Below are 18,268 nucleotides of genomic sequence, written 5' to 3' on the forward strand. Positions count from 1 at the left end.
AAAACATCAGCCTGTGTGTTCTGTTACTTGTCCTTTGCTTTAGGCAGTTCTGTAGATCTTGTCCACTTAGTATTTGGTTGACAGATTTGGGTTAAGAAAGGGATATAGAGGGAATCCAGTCCTATGAGCAAATGCTGGAAGATGGATGTGTTGGGAGAACAAAGCAAACTTTTTTGTGCTGCCAACTTGGACTGTTTGTGCTGCCAAATAATTAAAACTGTCCTGCTAAGGAGAAGCAACAACTAACAATTCTGTAATATTTTATGAAATTCTTCTGCAAAAATATATATTATAACCAAATTCATACTGGAGGAAGATGAGCGAATTATTAATCTCGTAATCTTTTTACTTAAAGTAGTTTAATTAATGACTAGCCTGTAGCTTTTGCTTCGTAGAAAAGACATATTAGGCATGCTACTGCCCCGATTCTAGATAGTACTTTCAACAAATGAAAATCTGTTACAACTTTAAAAGACATGAAGAGAAGCCCAAATGGATATACTTCATAACAGGTTATTTTATAACAGACATGAGAGGAAGCCCTTTAGAGATCCAAGTCTTTACACTGTGGACAGTGAAGATGATGATGACCAGACAAAGTCAAAGGAGGAAGGAGCTGTGAAGTCAGAAGAACAAAACTCCCAGGAAGCCTATGGCAATGCAGATGCTCAGAAACCACTGAACAGTAAGCTGGTTATATCTTGAACCATAAATTGAGAACTTTTGTACTTCGAAACCTAACATGATAAAGCTGTGAGTGGCTTAATTTGCTGATATAGTCCTCCTAATGTATACACTGACAACACCAAATGACTGTGGGAAGGTTTCTCAGTACTCTTCAACAAATATGGTAAAGCTGGTAAAATATTAAACCCGTATCTTTGTTGTTTTAAAAGTACAACATAGATTTAAAATATTTGCACATCCTGGGTCATTGTAGTGTCCTCAGACATAGATAAAAGTATTTTATAAATTGGTGGGTTGACTCTAAGCCTCATGAACCAACTCTGTTGGACAGACCAACATTTATTTCATTGTCTGTTTAGGTACTGTCACCCTATTCTTGCTACCCAGTGGGGGACCAAAGCAGCTTACAGCATTCTTCCTACCTCAGTGTTATCATCAGAACAACCCTATCAGGATGAGGCTGAAGTTGGCTCTTTATTCAGTTGCTAGTTCCTTATCCTGTGACAAATACTGAGGATAATTTAAAAGTTCTGAACCCCAAAATATAGTTTGGACCACCACAAATCATACACTTGCCATTTTAGGGGACTATGCCTTCTAAATGAAGCTATGCTGCTTCTTGGTTTAAAGCCCAGTTCTTGTGCCAGCTGCTCCAAAGTGGGGTGACCCTAGATCTGTGCACATTCAGACACTGGGGTGAAACTGCACCCCAAAACTATATTTGGAAAATTAGCTTCTGTAGTGCAGAAAGAGTCCTGTTTCTTATTCAGCTCGGAGGACTCCATTGTTCTAAATTTGTGAATGAAGTTAAATTCAGCAATCACAGATTGTAATCTCCCCTTGAAGCTTCTTTCAAGGACTGCCATTCTTAGTTCAGCAATGGAATTACCTGGAAAATTATGTTCTCCCACTAGGTATTGAGTGTTGTGGTTTTTAACATTGGATTTGTGGCCATTTATTCTTTTGCATAGAGATGTAGAGAGTAGAAGAGCATTGTTGACATTTGTTTGCATATATAAAGTTGCAAGATGAACAAGTGAATGAACTGAGATGGTGTGGTAATAGTAAAAGTAATTACCATTACTATTACTAATTACGTGATACCACTTATATGTGAAGGGAAAACAATCAGCTCCCACGCAATCAATCAAAGCCAAAGAGGCACTTATCAATTGATCAAAGCCAGTAGAGATAAGAGGTACTTATCAGTTGCACTAAGAAACAAACTGGTTGAAACAGAAGGAGAGTATCTGTTCAAGGTTTACTTTGTAGTACAGCTCCGGACACCTTTACTGGAATTAGCCATAATCAAGTATTACTAGAATAAAACCCACAAAAGTAATGATCACAATATAACACTTAACTTTGTTAAAAAAATGAAATGAACTTAGAATCACTTTTCAAGATAGAAGAAGGTTTTGCAGAGAACAATAGAAGGATGGACTAGTCTGACGTTTAGACATAGGTCAATGGAATCTGTGAATTTGGGTAGGTCACAGGTTATTTTGAGTTACAACATCACTCCAGATTCTGCATGTGCTTTTGTCCTGTAGGCATCACAATTTGGTATAGCTGGCCCAAGAAGTGGGTTTTGGGCCAGGAAACAACATGAATCTTCTTGAAAGGTAGAGTTCCCTGGATGTGGTGACATTTAATTTGTGGTGGGTCCAAATTTTGTATTTGGGTTCAGAGATTTTAAAGTATCCCCAACATTTGTCATTAGATTCCTGAATAAAGAACTAGAAAATGTGAATAAGGATCTGCAAACTAACTTCAGCCTGCTCTTGTGAGGAACCTTAGTCCAAGTGTGTGACCAAAGGTCATTTTGTGAACTTCCCTGGCACAGTAGGGATCTGAGCATTTACAGTTCCTAGCAGTTACAGCAGTCTCACAATGGAAGAAATTAATTTCCAAAGAACTGGAGGCAGTCTGCTAGCTTTCATTCCTGTTCTGCTTGGAACTAGATTTTATTTTTGGAATGTACATATCTGCATTCAGAAGTGTGGAGGTTAACTCAAACCAGTTGCAGAGACACAGGTGCAAGTCGTTTGGAACATGGAAATGTAAGAGGAACACTTAGGACAAATATGTGAAAAATATCCTTTTTTCTTCTTCTTTCCCCCTTAGTGTTCTTTGAAAGTGTGAAATCAGAACTCAGGAATGGAACCTCAGAATACTCTGATATTTCTGATTCAGAAGAATCTGAGCCTGATTGCACTAACCAGGTAAATACTAAAGCATGGCAGGTGTATTATCATTGGCTCCTGTTGGAGCACTGGATCTGGTTTAAGGTTCTAGTATTAACATTTAAAGCTCTTAACACTCCTGGAACATTGTATGTGCAGGACCTTTTCCCTAGTATATTCCCCTGACAGCACTCTGCTCTACTATTAGCAACTTGCTGGTAATCACTGGCTGACTGTCCTTGACTAGAGCCAGGGCTTTTTTGGCCCCGGCCCCAGCTGGTGCCATGCCCTGGAAAATGAGATAGGGCCCTGCAGGATTTAGCTCAATTCCACAGGACCTGCAAGACAGAGCTGTTCCACTGAGCCCATAGTTGAGGGCAGCAACTGATTGAGTCATCTTGCTGGCCTCTTCCTTTTTTTTTTTTTGCCTTCGCTGTCCTTTCCTTTGAATTTGTCTTTTCCCTCCCATGAATATTTACATGCCACACTGAAATTTACTGTAAGGCATTTTTATTGTTTTATTGATTTTATGCTTGTACTGTTATTGTAGATATCTATTGGCAGCCACTCTGAGGGTGTAAGTTTAATTAATTAATTAATTAATTAAAATAATAATAATAATAATAATAATAATAATAATAATAATAATAATAATAATAATAATAATAATAATAATAATAATCGGTCAAATGAGTTGTTAAACTTCAAAACCTATAAGATTATCTCATTCTGATGTAAGATAATAGGGGAAAATGCCAAGGTCAGTTATATTTTTAAAAATAGTTTAAATAATTTCTGCCAAGACTGGCTATCATTTTATTCTGTTGCTTGACTCTTCTAAAATACATTGCATTCTTGAATTAGGACACATAGCCAACATGCACTTAGCCAGTATTTTGCTGCCGAAGACCTGGTTTCCCAATGAAGATGGCTCTTTCTAACCTAGTATCTATTCCAGAATGCCATTTGACCTCCGCTGCAATACACATTTCATCTTTCTTCCCAGTATTATCCGTGATAGAGCACATAATTTAGAGATGTTCCCTTATATGGAACACTGATCAGCATTCTTAACAGAATGGTAATATGTGGACTAAGGATGCATGGATGCTGTCAGAGTAAAATGGGTAGGGTCTCACACATATAGCAACCTTTCTGTGAGAACCCTGCAATTTGATATATCTGTCCCTTATCAACTATGATGTTAGTTCATTAATGTGCAATTTTGACATTCTTCTGAATTACACTTAGTGACATTCTCAAAGCTAAAGGTGTTATTAAAGTCCAAGGCTACCTCCCCTGCATCATGCAGGAAATGTGCAGTTTGGATTTTCACATTGTGTTCTGGGTCCAGTCCTCATTAGACATGGCTATGTTTTATGGGCCCAAGAATTTTCTAGTTGCTCTAGATTTGTTTGTCTAGAACCTTGCTGTGTTCCTAATTCCTGTGTTAGTCCATGCACAGAAATGCAGGCAGCAGTCAACAGGTGGTACTAGAATGTTACCTTCTTCAACACTTCTGCATGGCTGGGATTTTGGTTTTTGAAATGAGTATGAGTGGGCTGTGTAGAAGTACCATGTAATTTACAGTTTTGGGTAAATGACTATGCCAGAAACCTGAGAAATATAGACTGTTCTGTGCTACTACTTCTGATTTGTCTTTGTTTCTGCTTTTCTTACATGTATGGTCCCTTTCCTTTTCATCTATCTCTTCCTTCTCTTTAGTCACTGATTCCAGAGAGCAACCTCGACTGGTGACTTGCATGAGTTAAGGGGCCATCTCAAATCAAATATCAGGCAGAGAATATACAAATTGTCAGTCAGTCAACAAGTGCTAATTAATATACTAGTGATCTAGAAAAATGACACTATAGTGTTTGCCCATGCAATGCTGAATTCTCTTTAGAAGTTTAATATTCCTGTGGAAGAAAAATCTCAGTGTGTAAGGGTTTACAAAGAGCAACTTTGCATAAGGCAAAGGTATTACCGTTCTATGTAGTCACATTGTATGCTGTTAGTTACTGCTGGTAACCATTAACATAGATAAGAACAATAACTGCTGATTAGTTTAGGGATTGAGATTTGTCCCATGAAATACTTAGGATTTTTTTTCTCCACTAGCAAAAGGATTCCTCTTTGGAGGAGTCAGAAACCTCAGGAGATGAGAAACAGGAAGTAACTTCAAATTTTAAAGAGGAATCTGAAGTATCAAGTGACCTCTATCAGTCTTCACAGAAGCCATCAAGACATGAAACTATAAGTAAAAGGTGTGTAATAGAAATTAACCAAGCAAATTATATTCCTCACTTTGTGTTTAATAAGAAGGTGATAAAAATATAAAATATTTTCCTGTAAGAATACATTCCATTCTTCATCGTTTCTCCAGGGAATGTCCTACCTCGACAAGTACGGAGGAAGAAGCTATTCAGGGCATGCTTTCTATGGCAGGATTGCACTATACCACTTGTTTACCAGACCCCACACAGAGCACAGACTGCACTAATAGAAGAAGCTCTCTTCAGGAACACAGAAGCTATCCCAAAAGTCGGCATAAAGACAGGCCGTCTTCCCAGAGTCATAAAACAGAAAGTGGTATGTCTTTTCTTGCAAATGTGTATTGCACTTAAGCTAAAAAAAAATCTAAATGACAGATACTTAGCGTGTACTACATGGCTCAACTAGATATAATTGTAAACTCCATTCCCTCTAGTGGGAATATCTGTATTGTGGATTCCTGCATTTTTATTATTATTATTATTATTATTTATTAAACTTGCTATACCGCCCTATCCCCGGAGGGCTCAGGGCGGTGAACAACATAAAGTCATACAAAAAACATAAAAATCTTAAAACAGGTACATTCTACAATAGGGCCCGCGAGACCCATATACCACCCTCTTCCAAAAATGAGGAGGGGTCCCAATGATGTTAGGGGACCACTACTAGCTGCCAGTAGGGGCATTATCATCGGCCGGCTGGACTCTCCAAAGGCCCGGTGGAATAATTCGGTTTTACAGGCCCTGCGAAGGAACTCTCAAAGGTCCCGCAGGAATATTGAATTGAATATGGTGGTAATGTGTTCCACCCAGGCCGGTGTATAGGGCTGTGAAGGCCCTGGCCCGTGTAAAACCAGCCCAGCGTCATCAAGGGGCCAGGGATCTCCAGTAGATTACGCCTCTGCTGATCACAGAGGGCGAGGCAGGTTATATGTAAGGGTAGTGTCTGAGGGGTCCCGGGCAGCGTAAGGCCTTAAAGGTCAACACCCACACCTTGAACATGATTGAATTAGATAGGTAACCAATTGCAGGCGGCGCAACACAGGCAGGAGATGTGTTCAGAAAGGCACCCCCTGTGAGCAACCCGGACGCCTTGCATGTTGGACAATTTCAGTTTCCCGGATCCAGAGCAAGGGAAGGCCATGCGTAGGCCCGAGTTACAATAGTCCAGTCTAGGAGGTGACCGTTGCATGGATCACAGTGGCTAAGGTCAGTGTTGAAGAGAAAGGGGGCCAGCCAGCCGGGCCTGTCGAGAAGATGGAAAGCATACCCGGGTTATATGGGCCACCTGGGTCTCCATTGAAAGAGGCGAATCCAGGTGGACCCCGAGGCTGGGCACGGAGGGTCGGTGCCAATATGGCCCCTCCCACACCCGGCGGCTGGAAATCCCAATCCTCACACCCCACGACCAAGCCAAAGAAAGGATCTCCGTCTTTTGGTGGATTAAAGTTTTAAACCTGCTCACCAATGTAGCATGTAACCAACCAGCGACCGCCTCCAAAACATTGCGCTGTAAGATTTGCACGGGGGGGCAGCGGCAGCTCCCCTCCATCAACAAAGGAATGAGCTGGAGTGTGTCATCAAGCAGTACTGATGGCAGATCAGCCCAAAGCTCTGTACCAGCTGAGCAAGTGGTGCAGCATATAGATGTTAAAATAACAGTGGGGACAGCAATGCCCTGAGGGCACACCGCAATGGAAAGGCGGGCACCTCGGGAAGCTTTTGTCCCCACACCACACTTGCTGACCCCTACGCCCGGGAGAGCAGAGGCAATCCCACTGAAGGACAGTGCCCGAACCCGAGGCGAAGCCAGGCGGTGGAGTCAAAAGGTGCGTGATCGACCATATCAAAGCGCCTGCTAGGTGAGATCTAAGCAACACCAGCAGCGCCCGATCCACTACTCGGTCTAGCTGCATCTGGAGGTATCTGTGACGGTATGAGGAGAACCGTCCTCCGTCCCATGCCCCAGCCACCCGGAAGGCGGACTGGAAGGGATCGAAGGCCGATGTGTCATCAAGAAAGCCCTGAAGCTGCTCCAACACCACTCCTCTCAATTACCTTCCCCAGAAGCTGAAAGATTTAGAGGCAGGCGGTGGTAAGTAGCCAGATCTTTCCAGAAGGATCTAAGGATGGTCTTTTCAAAATGAGCGGTAGGACCACCGCCTCCTTCAACCCATCTGGAAAGAGACTCCTTGCTCAAAGGGGAGTCATTGATGATCTTCAACAGATGGGAGTAAAATTGTAGCTCCTCGACGCGATTTAATCCAGCCAGGAAGGGTACGCGGATCAGAGGACAGGTAGTAGGTCTAACAGCAGCCAGGGCCTGTCAACAGCGACTTCAGAGAGCAGGGGAAAACTGGGCCAACTAGGACTTAGAACGAGCGGCAAAGGGGAGCCTCCAGTTGCGGCTCATTGTAGTTAAGGTGGCGGAAGGTCCTGGCGGGCCTGACTAGCGACTTTATCTGCTTGAAAAAGCTACATAAAAAAAGCCTCACAGCTAACAACTAATCCATGATTTGTAGAGAACCCTCTGATAAAGAGGTCAAAGATCGAATTATCCTGAATAATGGTGTGCCGGTGAGAGCTAGCAGATGCGAGAGAGGAGGGAGAAAGAAGGCCCTCTTAGCCTCGCTTCGTCGCCATCATCATAGGCTTTCATAAGCGTCCTATAAGATGTTCGCGCCCAAGCTTCGCCATGCCTGAGATTTCCCTCCACACTCGCTCTAAACGTCTGACATTTCCGTTTCATGTGGCGAAGCTCCTCCGTATACCCGCAGACCTGCCTTGTGCGAGCGCGCAGAGGACGCCTTGAGGAGCAACAGTGCCCGATGGCATCAGAGAAGGCGGGAGTTTAATCCTCCACCTGCTCATCGAGTGTGCGGCAGGTTCAGGGTCCATAGAGCATTCAGGAAACCAATTGGATCCATAGAGTCTCCGCGGGCGGACAAAAGTCGACCCGTCGCCTAGAGCAGAAGGTAAGCGTGGCATAATGTCCAGCCGCAGCTTCAGGGCATAGATGGTCCGGACCATGGCACTCTGTCTGTAGAGGATGTCGACCAGGTTAACCTTACGACCCAAAGACCAAATCCAGCGTGTGACCGGCCTCATGCGTGGGGCCAGAATTTATTAAGGAGAGGCCCGAGTGTATGCATGCATGGATTGACACCAGGTCCACTAGCTTAGCCATACAAGAGGCGGTGTCGATAGGCATGGGCCGTTGAGATCACCCAAGACAATAAGTCACTGGGAAACCCCATAGCGCCAGTCGGCCACCACCTCCAGCAACCGCAGAAGGCCGTCCCTCGGTGCGCTAGGCGACCGGTACACCAGAAGGATAGCCAACCTCTCCGTGGCCAACCACTCTAGGCCGACACACTCCATGCCAGTGATCTCCGGGACGGGGACTGCCCTGAAGGGGATGGAATTGCGGTAATTTGTTGGTTACCTGCTGAACCTCTGCACAGTAGATCTGGTACCTAGTGGTCTTTATATTGATACGAGAAGCTGGGAAGGTAAAGGCAAACACTAACCATTACTGACCCATGGGGTGATGTCACATCACAATATTTACTAGAGACTATTTTTCGGGTGGTTCGCCATTGCCTTCCCCAATCACCTTCACTTCATACCCAGCAAGCTGGGTATTAATTTTACCGACCTCAGAAGGATTGAAGGCTGAGTCAACCTTAAGCCGACTACCTGAAACCAACTTCTGTTGGGACTGAACTCAGGTGATGAGCAGAGTTTTGACTGCAGTACTGCAGCTTAGCACTCTATGCATATATTTATTTCAGTTTATCACCTAATGAAGAAATAAACGTGTGTATGTTTTCAGCAACCAGAGATTACTTGTCCCAGTTATCCATTCTTCCTCTAGTTGTTTGTGCAGATGCAAAGTCTAAAGGCAGATGCATGATCTTCAGTCAGCACATGAGGCTATCAAGCTACCTGGGTTGCATTTTTTGTGGAAGGGTAAGGGATAAATTAAACCAACTTGGCTTAGAAATTCAGGGTAGCCAGGAAAAAAGCATGCATTTGCTGAGATTCATTCATTGTTATGCAAACAGATGGATTTCTTTTTTTCTAGTCACAGTGGTAATTACATTCTTAGTTTCCACATTATCAACTTACTGCATGGAAGAAAAATATTTCTAAAAGAGAAAAGAGTCCTCATGTGGCTACTTACAGGATTGGACACTGTGATTATCAGTTTCATATGCTACTATTGCAAGGGTTTTTACAGTAATAAATATAACAATTTTAGATAAACTTCCGTGAGAGCTATAGATTTCAGTGGAAGCATATTTCCTAACAGCAAAATACCTTTGTATTTGTATTTCCATTGTGTCAGTCTCTTGCAACATTTTCTGCTCATAAACATGAACATGCATCTTGTTTGTGAAGTTGAAAAAATACATCCTGATCACAATGGTGCACATCAGCACAAATAAACACTGATGGGAAGGTGGCGGTGTAGAAGCATAAGGGCCTCTGTAAGTGATGCTCATGAACAAACAGCTAAACATTTAATAAGCCTATTTGTCACTTGTTAAAGCTAGCACACTGAGCGGGTATATAGCATTTAAGGATGTGGTGATGCAGTGGAATTTGATGGCAGTGAGCTACTTGTGGTCCAGATTGTGCAAGGAGCACAATCTGTCTGTGCAAGGACTGTAGTGTGAATGAAAGAGTGCAAAGCTCTATAGCCACTCCATCGGACAGAATATATGCCAGTCGTCAACCAAAATAAACATATAGAAGGCTACGAGGTATATGAATGCATCTGAGAACTCCAAATAGAAATAATGCACTGTTACAGAGAACAGCAGTGTGGCTGTTAGTCATTGAGAGAAAATTGTTATCATTCGGTAGAAATGAGGCAGTTCAATTTTACACATGGAATAGGAGAATTAATAATAATGTAAGTTGTCAGTCGAGAACTGGCTCAGAATTGTACTTTGCCCAGACAGCTTTTCTGTTGCTTCATCACTTCAGGGAGACAGCAGTATGTTTGCTTTTGCTTTCAGCAAAAACATGAGAGCACAGTAGCTTGACAGCTGTGACAACAGATGTTGCCTCAACTGTAATCTGTTCAAAGCTTTTCTACCCCTCTATATCTATGGTTACAAAGAAATCCAGATGGCAAAAGGCAAACTATTGATCCAAATGCTTGAAGTTTTTTTTGAGGGGGGTGGGTGGCAGGGGGAGATGAAAAAAGAATACTTCTGGCCAGATTCAAATAATGTTGTGAGGGAAGGGTAAAGTATGGGGGAAATGCAACACTGTTGTACACATGAAAAGTGTGTGATCCTGGTATCAGTAAATGACTGTGGCTTGCTTGGAATTTTTTGTAAGCTGTCTTCACTTTCACCTTTGCAAATGAATCAAGGTTCCTTTGGAGCTGCATTGATGTTTGCCAGGACAGCTGAGCTGCAGAAATACCTTTGTAAGTTAGGAAATCCTGAAGTAATGTAACTTGTGAACTTCTATGTATGCTGGCAGTTTTGAAGAATTGGAGTCACATCTTTAGAGCTGGCCATTCATGGTGTTATTCTAGTAAAAATTTGCTTCCTAATAACATGAGAACTAATCAGTAGTTGATGCAGCATGCAGAATGCTGAACTTTCCTCAAGGGGCACTCTTTATTGCACTATTGAACTTTACTACACTATGAAATAGGACAAAAGTGAAAATGAATGGAGTAAAAATGAATAAACAGCAGAATAATAACTGTTCTCCACTGCCTGAAAGTACGTCTTTATTGTTCATTTTTATACCCTTTAAAGAGTCTCAGAATTTACTTAATTTCTCTCCAGGGAAGCACATTAAAGAAGAAAAAGATGTGGAGACTTTAACATTAGCTACACCACTGTATGCAGTTTCTAGCATAAACCCTCAGGTAAGCTTCAGGATACCAGACTTAGTAACATTAAAGTTATTAAAGTTACATATTCCAGCAAAAGACTTTACATTCTGTAAGCATGTTTGAATCTTTAAGAATAGGCCGTGTTGGGCTTTCTGGATATCAGGTTTATCATGCAGCCAGATATTCTTCTTTGTTGGAAGTTGCCATTCGGAACAATTAATGTATTCCATGGTTCTTGTTTTTCTGAATATTTATTTGTAGTTTCTCTTTACTTGCCATTCTTTTGTGGACCCTTTTCTACTAGCCAGATTGGCTCAATCTCACAGCTGGAACTTCACTAGTGTGCCCTTTATGTCACTGCACAGGTGGGCTGTACCAGAAAAGGTGAAAGTAAGATAAAACAAAAGGTATACAGAGAATTTTCAAATATGTAAGCAATATTTATTTCATGATCTCAACACATTTTGCATCAAAACATTTCCTCCAGGGATCAAATTTGCTTTCAGCAACAGCTCAAAAATGTGTCAGAATCATTGAATGAATATTGTATACATATTTGAAGATTCTCCGTGCTTTGTCTTGTTTTCACTTTCTAGCGTGAGCTGGCATGAACGAGCTAATTAGGTTGCATGTAGTCTCAAATCAAAATCTTGATGACAGTAATTGAACTATAAGAACACAAATCAATAGAATGACCACTTTTTAAAAAGAAAACGTTGATATTCTTTTGAAGCATCTCTTTGTCTTTCTTGCACGTGGCTTTGCATTATAGAATCTAACGCTTTCCCTTTCTCTGCAGGACATAAACAAAACTCAGAAATACATGAAGAAAGAAGGTGCATCTGAAGCCAGTTACAAGATTCAAGAAAACAGGAGTCACATACAGAGTAATGGTTTGAACTTGCAACATGGTAAATTTATTCGGGACTCCAGCTTAACTCACGGGGAGTGCAGGCTAAGCGATGGCAGCCTCAGCCCTGACAGGCCATATGGCGAAACATCACTGTCTGTCCCTCTTCATCCAACCAAGCGACCAGCATCGAATCTACCCCCTATCAGCAACCAGGCAACAAAAGGTATCTATTGATTATCCTTTTGTGTTTGTTTGTCACACATCACTGTTTGCGAATAATTCAACCAATATTTTCTTAAATAAGTATAAACTCATTTTGCGATGCATTTTAAAGGGATGTAAACATTTAGAAATTGAATGTAGACGAACACTAAGTCCAATTCATAACTGATTTTTCTCATGGAGGATATGTTTTCTACACCTCTCTGTCCATATGCAAAACTCAGTGATTGGGTTACTATGGTAAAGGTAAAGGTATTAAACTGGTGTGGCATAGCAGCTGTGCCACTGTGCCACACCTGCATGGGTCGGGAAACACCCAGGCCGTATACAACGCCGACGCACCCCCCCCCCCGGACCTTTTGCACGAACAGTCCCGGTAGGGGCAGGGAAGACGGCACAGTCCTGCACCATCGCCCGATCGACGTACCTTCCCTGCAACCTTCCGGTGCGTCGCCTAGACCAGGGGACACGCCCCCCTGCCCTGCGCGACAGCTCTGGAGTCACAGGGTGGGGGGGGCGTGTCCCCAGGCCGGGACGACGCGCCGGAAGGTCGCAGGGAAGGTATGCCGATCGGGAAAGGGGGGGGGATGGCGCCTTCTAGCCGCTGTTTCCAGAAAACCTCACTGTAAATGGCCCGAGTGGAAAGGGCCCCAGTTCAAATAATCTCAGCAGTTAAAGCAAATGGTTTTAGGCAAGTGACTCTCAACCTTAAGTCTGAACTTGCAGCCGATGGCATAGTAAGAGTAGCGTACCTTGCAGCATAGTTAAGAATTACTGAAGAATTACATGAAAATGCATTCTGTAAATGCTTTTATTTTATATTGTACAATCCCAGATTTAAATGTGTAAATTGGACTTTAGTCAGTTTGTGTGGGGTTAACCACAAAGATAACTACACTATGGGAAAGTTGGGAGAGCCTGTAACTATTTGTCTTGTATTCTCTGATGGTTACTGATCAGGCCCAGAAACACGTGTTAGATCATCGTGGAACTGATTTAATGAAATATGAACACACATACCTGAGTTGAAGTGGTGTTTATAAGTACCTTCTCTTTCTTTTTCAGGCAAGCGTCCAAAGAAAGGAATGGCAACTGCCAAGCAACGCCTCGGGAAGATTCTAAAGCTGAACCGAAATGGCCACGCACGCTTCTTTGTTTGATGCAGGAATGGCTACCGCTGCTGCTGTTCCTCTCCCTTCCTTTCTTTTTTTTTAAAAAAATACACAGACCAGTATTGAGGGAAACAGTGCCTGGAGCTTCTGTTTATTCCTCGGCTTGAAGCAGAATGCATGTATCCTATTAGAACACTGCCTGATGAACAAAAACGCAATGCTGCATTTTCACTGTGCCACACCTGCTCAGCAATAACCATTTGGACAAACAGGGGAATATTTGAAGAGACAACGGATTGGGAGACAGTCTTTCTTTCTTCAGGGCTCAATCAATACGTTATTTTTGGTAGTGTCTTGAGTTAATTCATGAACCGAAGAGTGGGCTGAAGGTGCTTATCAATAAGTTATTTGACAGATTTTGACAACTATTGAATTCATTTTTAAACTATTTATTTGGAAAACATTTTTTGTGGAAACGACGATTTTAATTTTACATGTTGAGAAATGTGAAGGGTTTTTTTAAAAAAAATAATTTGTCCTTAATTAATGTATGTTTGTTACGGTGGGGAGCCACATGAATGATTTACTAGGGATTCAAGCATTTGATATAGATTTATAGTCCTAAAACTTGGATGTGGTGCATTATTAATTTAAATTAAGGCACATGAAATCATACTTTAATTTCTGTCCTTTATATAAGCGCTTGGCTGGTTTTTTTGTGGACTTATATAAAGTATTATTCTCTGCCAGTTTAGTCAGCTTCTCTCTCATCCCTACCCCTTACCCCTTGCTTTGCCATTTATTACAAACTGTAAATGGGCATAGCACTGGCAGAGAGAAGCTTGAATCTGTAAGTTCAGCAATGCTTTTGATGTCGTTCACATTCTCTTCCCCCTTCCCCCCCCATTTGTTTTCATACCATGGAGAACAATCCATGCAAAGCATGGGTACCAATACACCACGAATAGCACTACAATTAGTACATGTAGACACTTAAATGCATTTTGTTGAGGAAGACTGTTGTGGTGGCAGAGTACTGCTTGATTGCATATGCCAGCCAAAAAGGTCTTAAATGGTTCTTGTGTATACATAGATATAGATATATATATATATGTAAATGTGTTTGATAACTCGCTAATCTCAGAATGACTATTTTATGTCATGCTTTGCAAAGATCTGGTTGGAAATATGCCAATTCTGAAATATGTGTAAATACTTAGAAGATAAAATTGTATTTTTGTAATATAAAATTGAATATTTAAGCTCTTCTCTGGAGGAAAAGGAGAGGCACCTATACTACTTTTTTGTTTTTGGTAAGAGGGCTACTCAATACTAAAGTGGGAATACTAGAGCTACTTCTCTGGAAATTTTTCTTCTTCTGTTGATCAAGAGTTAAAGCATGGCCAAAGCTCCTCAGCTGCTTGACTTCTTAACTTCAATAAAAACTTCCAGCCTCCATGTTAAATCTTAAAATATATAAAATCTAAAAGTCTCAAAATAGATGTAAACAAATGTATTGTCTGTATTCAGTATTTACAGCATCTACCTTTGAATGTCTCTATTAGACTCCACATAATGCCCTTCATTCTTTAACTAACATTAGTTAGGCTCCCCTGGCAGTTACACAATTTCTTTGTGGAAGCATTTAAAGGCAGCTGTTCTTAATCCACTTATTAAATAACATTTATGTCATTCACTTCAGTCAGCTTAGTGGTAACAGTTGGGTGCAGGATGGCACCCAAACAGTTTAAAGTCATAATTATATGTACTTGGAAATAAGACCCCCTGAAATTCACGGTTACAATTTTGAGTGCAAATAATAAGACTTTTTCCTGTATGTTAGTTTTGAATAAGAATTTTCATCACAGTGCAGCTCAAAATGATCTAGGTTGTAAATCATACTGGAGAATTTGTATGTTGCCGGCATAATTATAAATTGAGCAGATTACTAAAAGAAAGCTCTGTGCTTTGGAGAACTATAATAACTAGTTTTAATTTCAAGTAACATATTCATAAGTATTGATCTGAGAAAATGATCCTCACAGCAATATATGTTCCTTTAGCTAAGCTCTAGTACGTTTTCAATGGAAATATTTCTCAGCATGTTCTTAGTACCTCTTCAAGTAAGATTAATGATATCTTGCTGCAGACTAGAAAAACAGGGCTAAGGTGCTTGGTTTTTAAAGCCTTGGTTTGATTCTAATATAGCTATCTTTAGTAGACCATTCCTCTTTCCCTATTTTTTTTCTTAAGATATTCCAAACAAATTTAGAGAGGGGTAAGAATTGTTTAAATTTAGATTGAAGGCAAAGTACAGTGACTGAGAAGCATGTGAGAATAATTAAATTGAAACTCTGTCGCTGGACTTACAGTAGCTAACTCACAAACCAGTCTAGTTTCTCTTAAGCTTATCTTTATTATAAAACGTTTAGCTTTACCATTAATGGAGGGCAAGGTAGGCAGAAGGAGAAAGGGGCAGGTTTTGGCCAGAACCATATGTTTAATATTTTCCCCATGAACATGAGAATAATACTATCATCTCTTTATAACCTACCAAAAATAGGACAACATGTACAGTTTTTGGATTCCACATCTTCAAGTGGGAATTGAGGAAAATATAATTCTGTAACTACAGTAAGGCTTTTAATAAAATAAGTCATTTGATCAGCAGGGCAAGGACACTAAATCTGTATAAGTGCAAATAAATTGCCCTGAAAAGGGGCATCCAACTCTTTTTGATATCTTCATGAAGAGATAGGAATAGCCAGTAAATTGTATGTGTCAAGTTGCTGCATTAATAACATGCTTGGTAAAGATCCTTCTTGAACTAGGCTTTCAGCATGCAGATTGTTTCTCCTGGATTTGGTGCCTGTCATTTCACTTCCTTGAGGGAGAAAGAGAGGAAAGCAGTGTTTACGTTTATTTGACAGAAGGTTACTGAACATCTTCCTCAAAGACCAACCTTTAAAAACATCATGACCAAGAATATCAGATGGAATTATTAGGGATGAAATTAAGATGGAATTATTAGGGACCTGTTCTTTCCTGGGAGAGAGGCCTTGTTTTGGACCATAAGATTTGAAGATAGGTTATCATTCTAGTCATTCTATTAGCGTCATCTCCAGTGACCTCATAATCCTTTTACTACACTTATTAATGAGCTTAGGCTACGAGGTAGTCGTGAATGACCTCTGTGGCAGATTTACCTATGCAATCAATAACTGATAATCTCATCATTCTCAAATTGTTTCCAGAAGAGTAGAGTCAATTGAGCTTCCTTTCTGTCATCAATCTGTTGCAGCCAATGGGCTTGTGTCAGTGTCCAGGGTAGGAGCAGTGTCATGAGTCGTTATCAAAGAAACTTTACTTCACAGAAGCTTTTAACCCGCCACAGCCTGCCTTTGTTTGTCAGGATGTGTAGTCACTTAACACTGAAATCTTTGTAGGACTAAAACCAACCCAGGGCTTGACTCCAAAGCTTGCTAACTCTTTCACGGGAAATTTGGGAGGAAACTGAGGAAACCTGATGCTATAAAATATGTGACTGGATTCCTTTGGATTGTGCCTCTCCTCCTCTTCCACAATTTCTGTGCCACCAAAAATCTCAAGATGTCTTTTTGTGAAAATGATATTAATAAACCTTGCATCATACTTCCAGACCATTAAAAACTGTTCCTGGCCCTGGGGGCCAAAGTTTGGCATGGGCAATTTTATTTTGCTGGAGAAATATAAACTGATCTAAAGGGCCTTACTGTTTTGTAGTTAAACTGGATTGAAAAGCTGCGACATCAGTTCATTTTTTTTTTACCCCAAGAAGGCAAAGAATCAAAATGAATAAACTGTGCAGCAGCATCAGGTGGGAGGAAGGTGAGCACTGATGAGGGAATGCGGCTGTCGCTGAAGCCGCATTCCCGCCTGGAAAAAGGACTTTTCTACTTGGAATATAAATTTAAGCCATAATAGTTTCTTGCTGTGGGAAGGGGAATGAAAGAAATCACTTTAAGAGATTATATTAATATGAATGATCACTTCTGCTGGGAAATATTTAACGTTGCTGATACGATGGCATTTTTAAAAATATTCATTACATTTGAAGAAAAGGGGGGGGGGAATAGGTCTTGGCTATATTTACTAGTTTTGTAGTAGTGTTTTGCTGATGTGTCTTTTTCCCCCCACACCTTTTTCTACTGTCATAGTCTAATTTCTAACTTTTTGAATGTTTGTGAAATAGCTGTCTTTCTGAATAGGGGTTTGTGTGTCCTCTGTTCTTTTTTTACAGAAACACACTACTGTGTGGAGTGTTTTGGCTGGGAAATGGGATGCTGCAGCTTTAAGAGCTCCCCCCCCCCTTTATAACAGTGTTTCCCATCCCTTTTTTTTGCCTGCAGGCAGGGAAAGAGAATGTACAGTATTTATTTTGTTTTAATTTTACTTTGAAATTTGTAAGTTTCTATAAGTAGCTCACTGTTTGGAAGGACAAGTGGCTTGTTTAAATTTGTATTTGACATAGTTTCCACTTTCTGTACCTTAAAATACTGAAATTAAAATCTGTATTACTTATGTTTTTGATTTTAGCACTCAAGTGTTTTAATTTCTTAATGTTCATTTGCTCCATATAAATATTTAGTTACACAGAAAGTCTGACAGGAAAAAATGCTTAATTCTGTTTCCGTTCCTGATGGCTGTCACCTCTGTTTTTGCAATTCCAGATCTCTGAACTTTTGTGCAAACCTTGAGTTTACAAGGAATTACTAAAGTAATGGGAGATCGACTGCTTTCAAAAGCTTATTCTTGTTGGGAGAGGTTGCATCTTTGGCAGTATAGAGGGATATCAGTGGTGTCTCGCTAAAACAATGGTTCTCAATCTTCCTAATTCCGTGACCCTTTAATACAGTTCCTCATGTTGTGGTGACCCCCAACCCTAACATTTATCCATTTTACAGATGGAGAACACTGATGCAGAGAGTCTTAGCTGACCTCTGTGAAAGGGTCGTTCGACCCCCAAAGGGGTCCCGACCCCTAGGTTGAGAACCACTGCACTAAAAGAATAAGGGAAGGAGCTTGAT

General features: G+C 40.9%; 1 protein-coding gene across 1 annotated transcript in view; it reads left to right on the forward strand.

Moving 5' to 3' along the window:
• KDM7A (lysine demethylase 7A) overlaps positions 1–17,771 on the forward strand; it is a 78,959-nt gene extending 61,188 nt beyond the window's left edge. The window contains exons 14-20 of the mRNA XM_048499977.1: positions 528–685; positions 2,815–2,912; positions 4,995–5,140; positions 5,260–5,465; positions 10,966–11,048; positions 11,815–12,091; positions 13,156–17,771. Coding sequence (XP_048355934.1) covers positions 528–685; positions 2,815–2,912; positions 4,995–5,140; positions 5,260–5,465; positions 10,966–11,048; positions 11,815–12,091; positions 13,156–13,250 — 1,063 coding nt within the window. The 3' untranslated portion in view covers positions 13,251–17,771. The remainder of the gene's footprint in view (positions 1–527; positions 686–2,814; positions 2,913–4,994; positions 5,141–5,259; positions 5,466–10,965; positions 11,049–11,814; positions 12,092–13,155) is intronic.
• The last annotated feature ends 497 nt before the right edge of the window (positions 17,772–18,268 follow it).

Source organism: Sphaerodactylus townsendi, linkage group LG06 (assembly GCF_021028975.2).
Source record: "Sphaerodactylus townsendi isolate TG3544 linkage group LG06, MPM_Stown_v2.3, whole genome shotgun sequence".
NCBI lineage: Eukaryota > Metazoa > Chordata > Lepidosauria > Squamata > Sphaerodactylidae > Sphaerodactylus > Sphaerodactylus townsendi.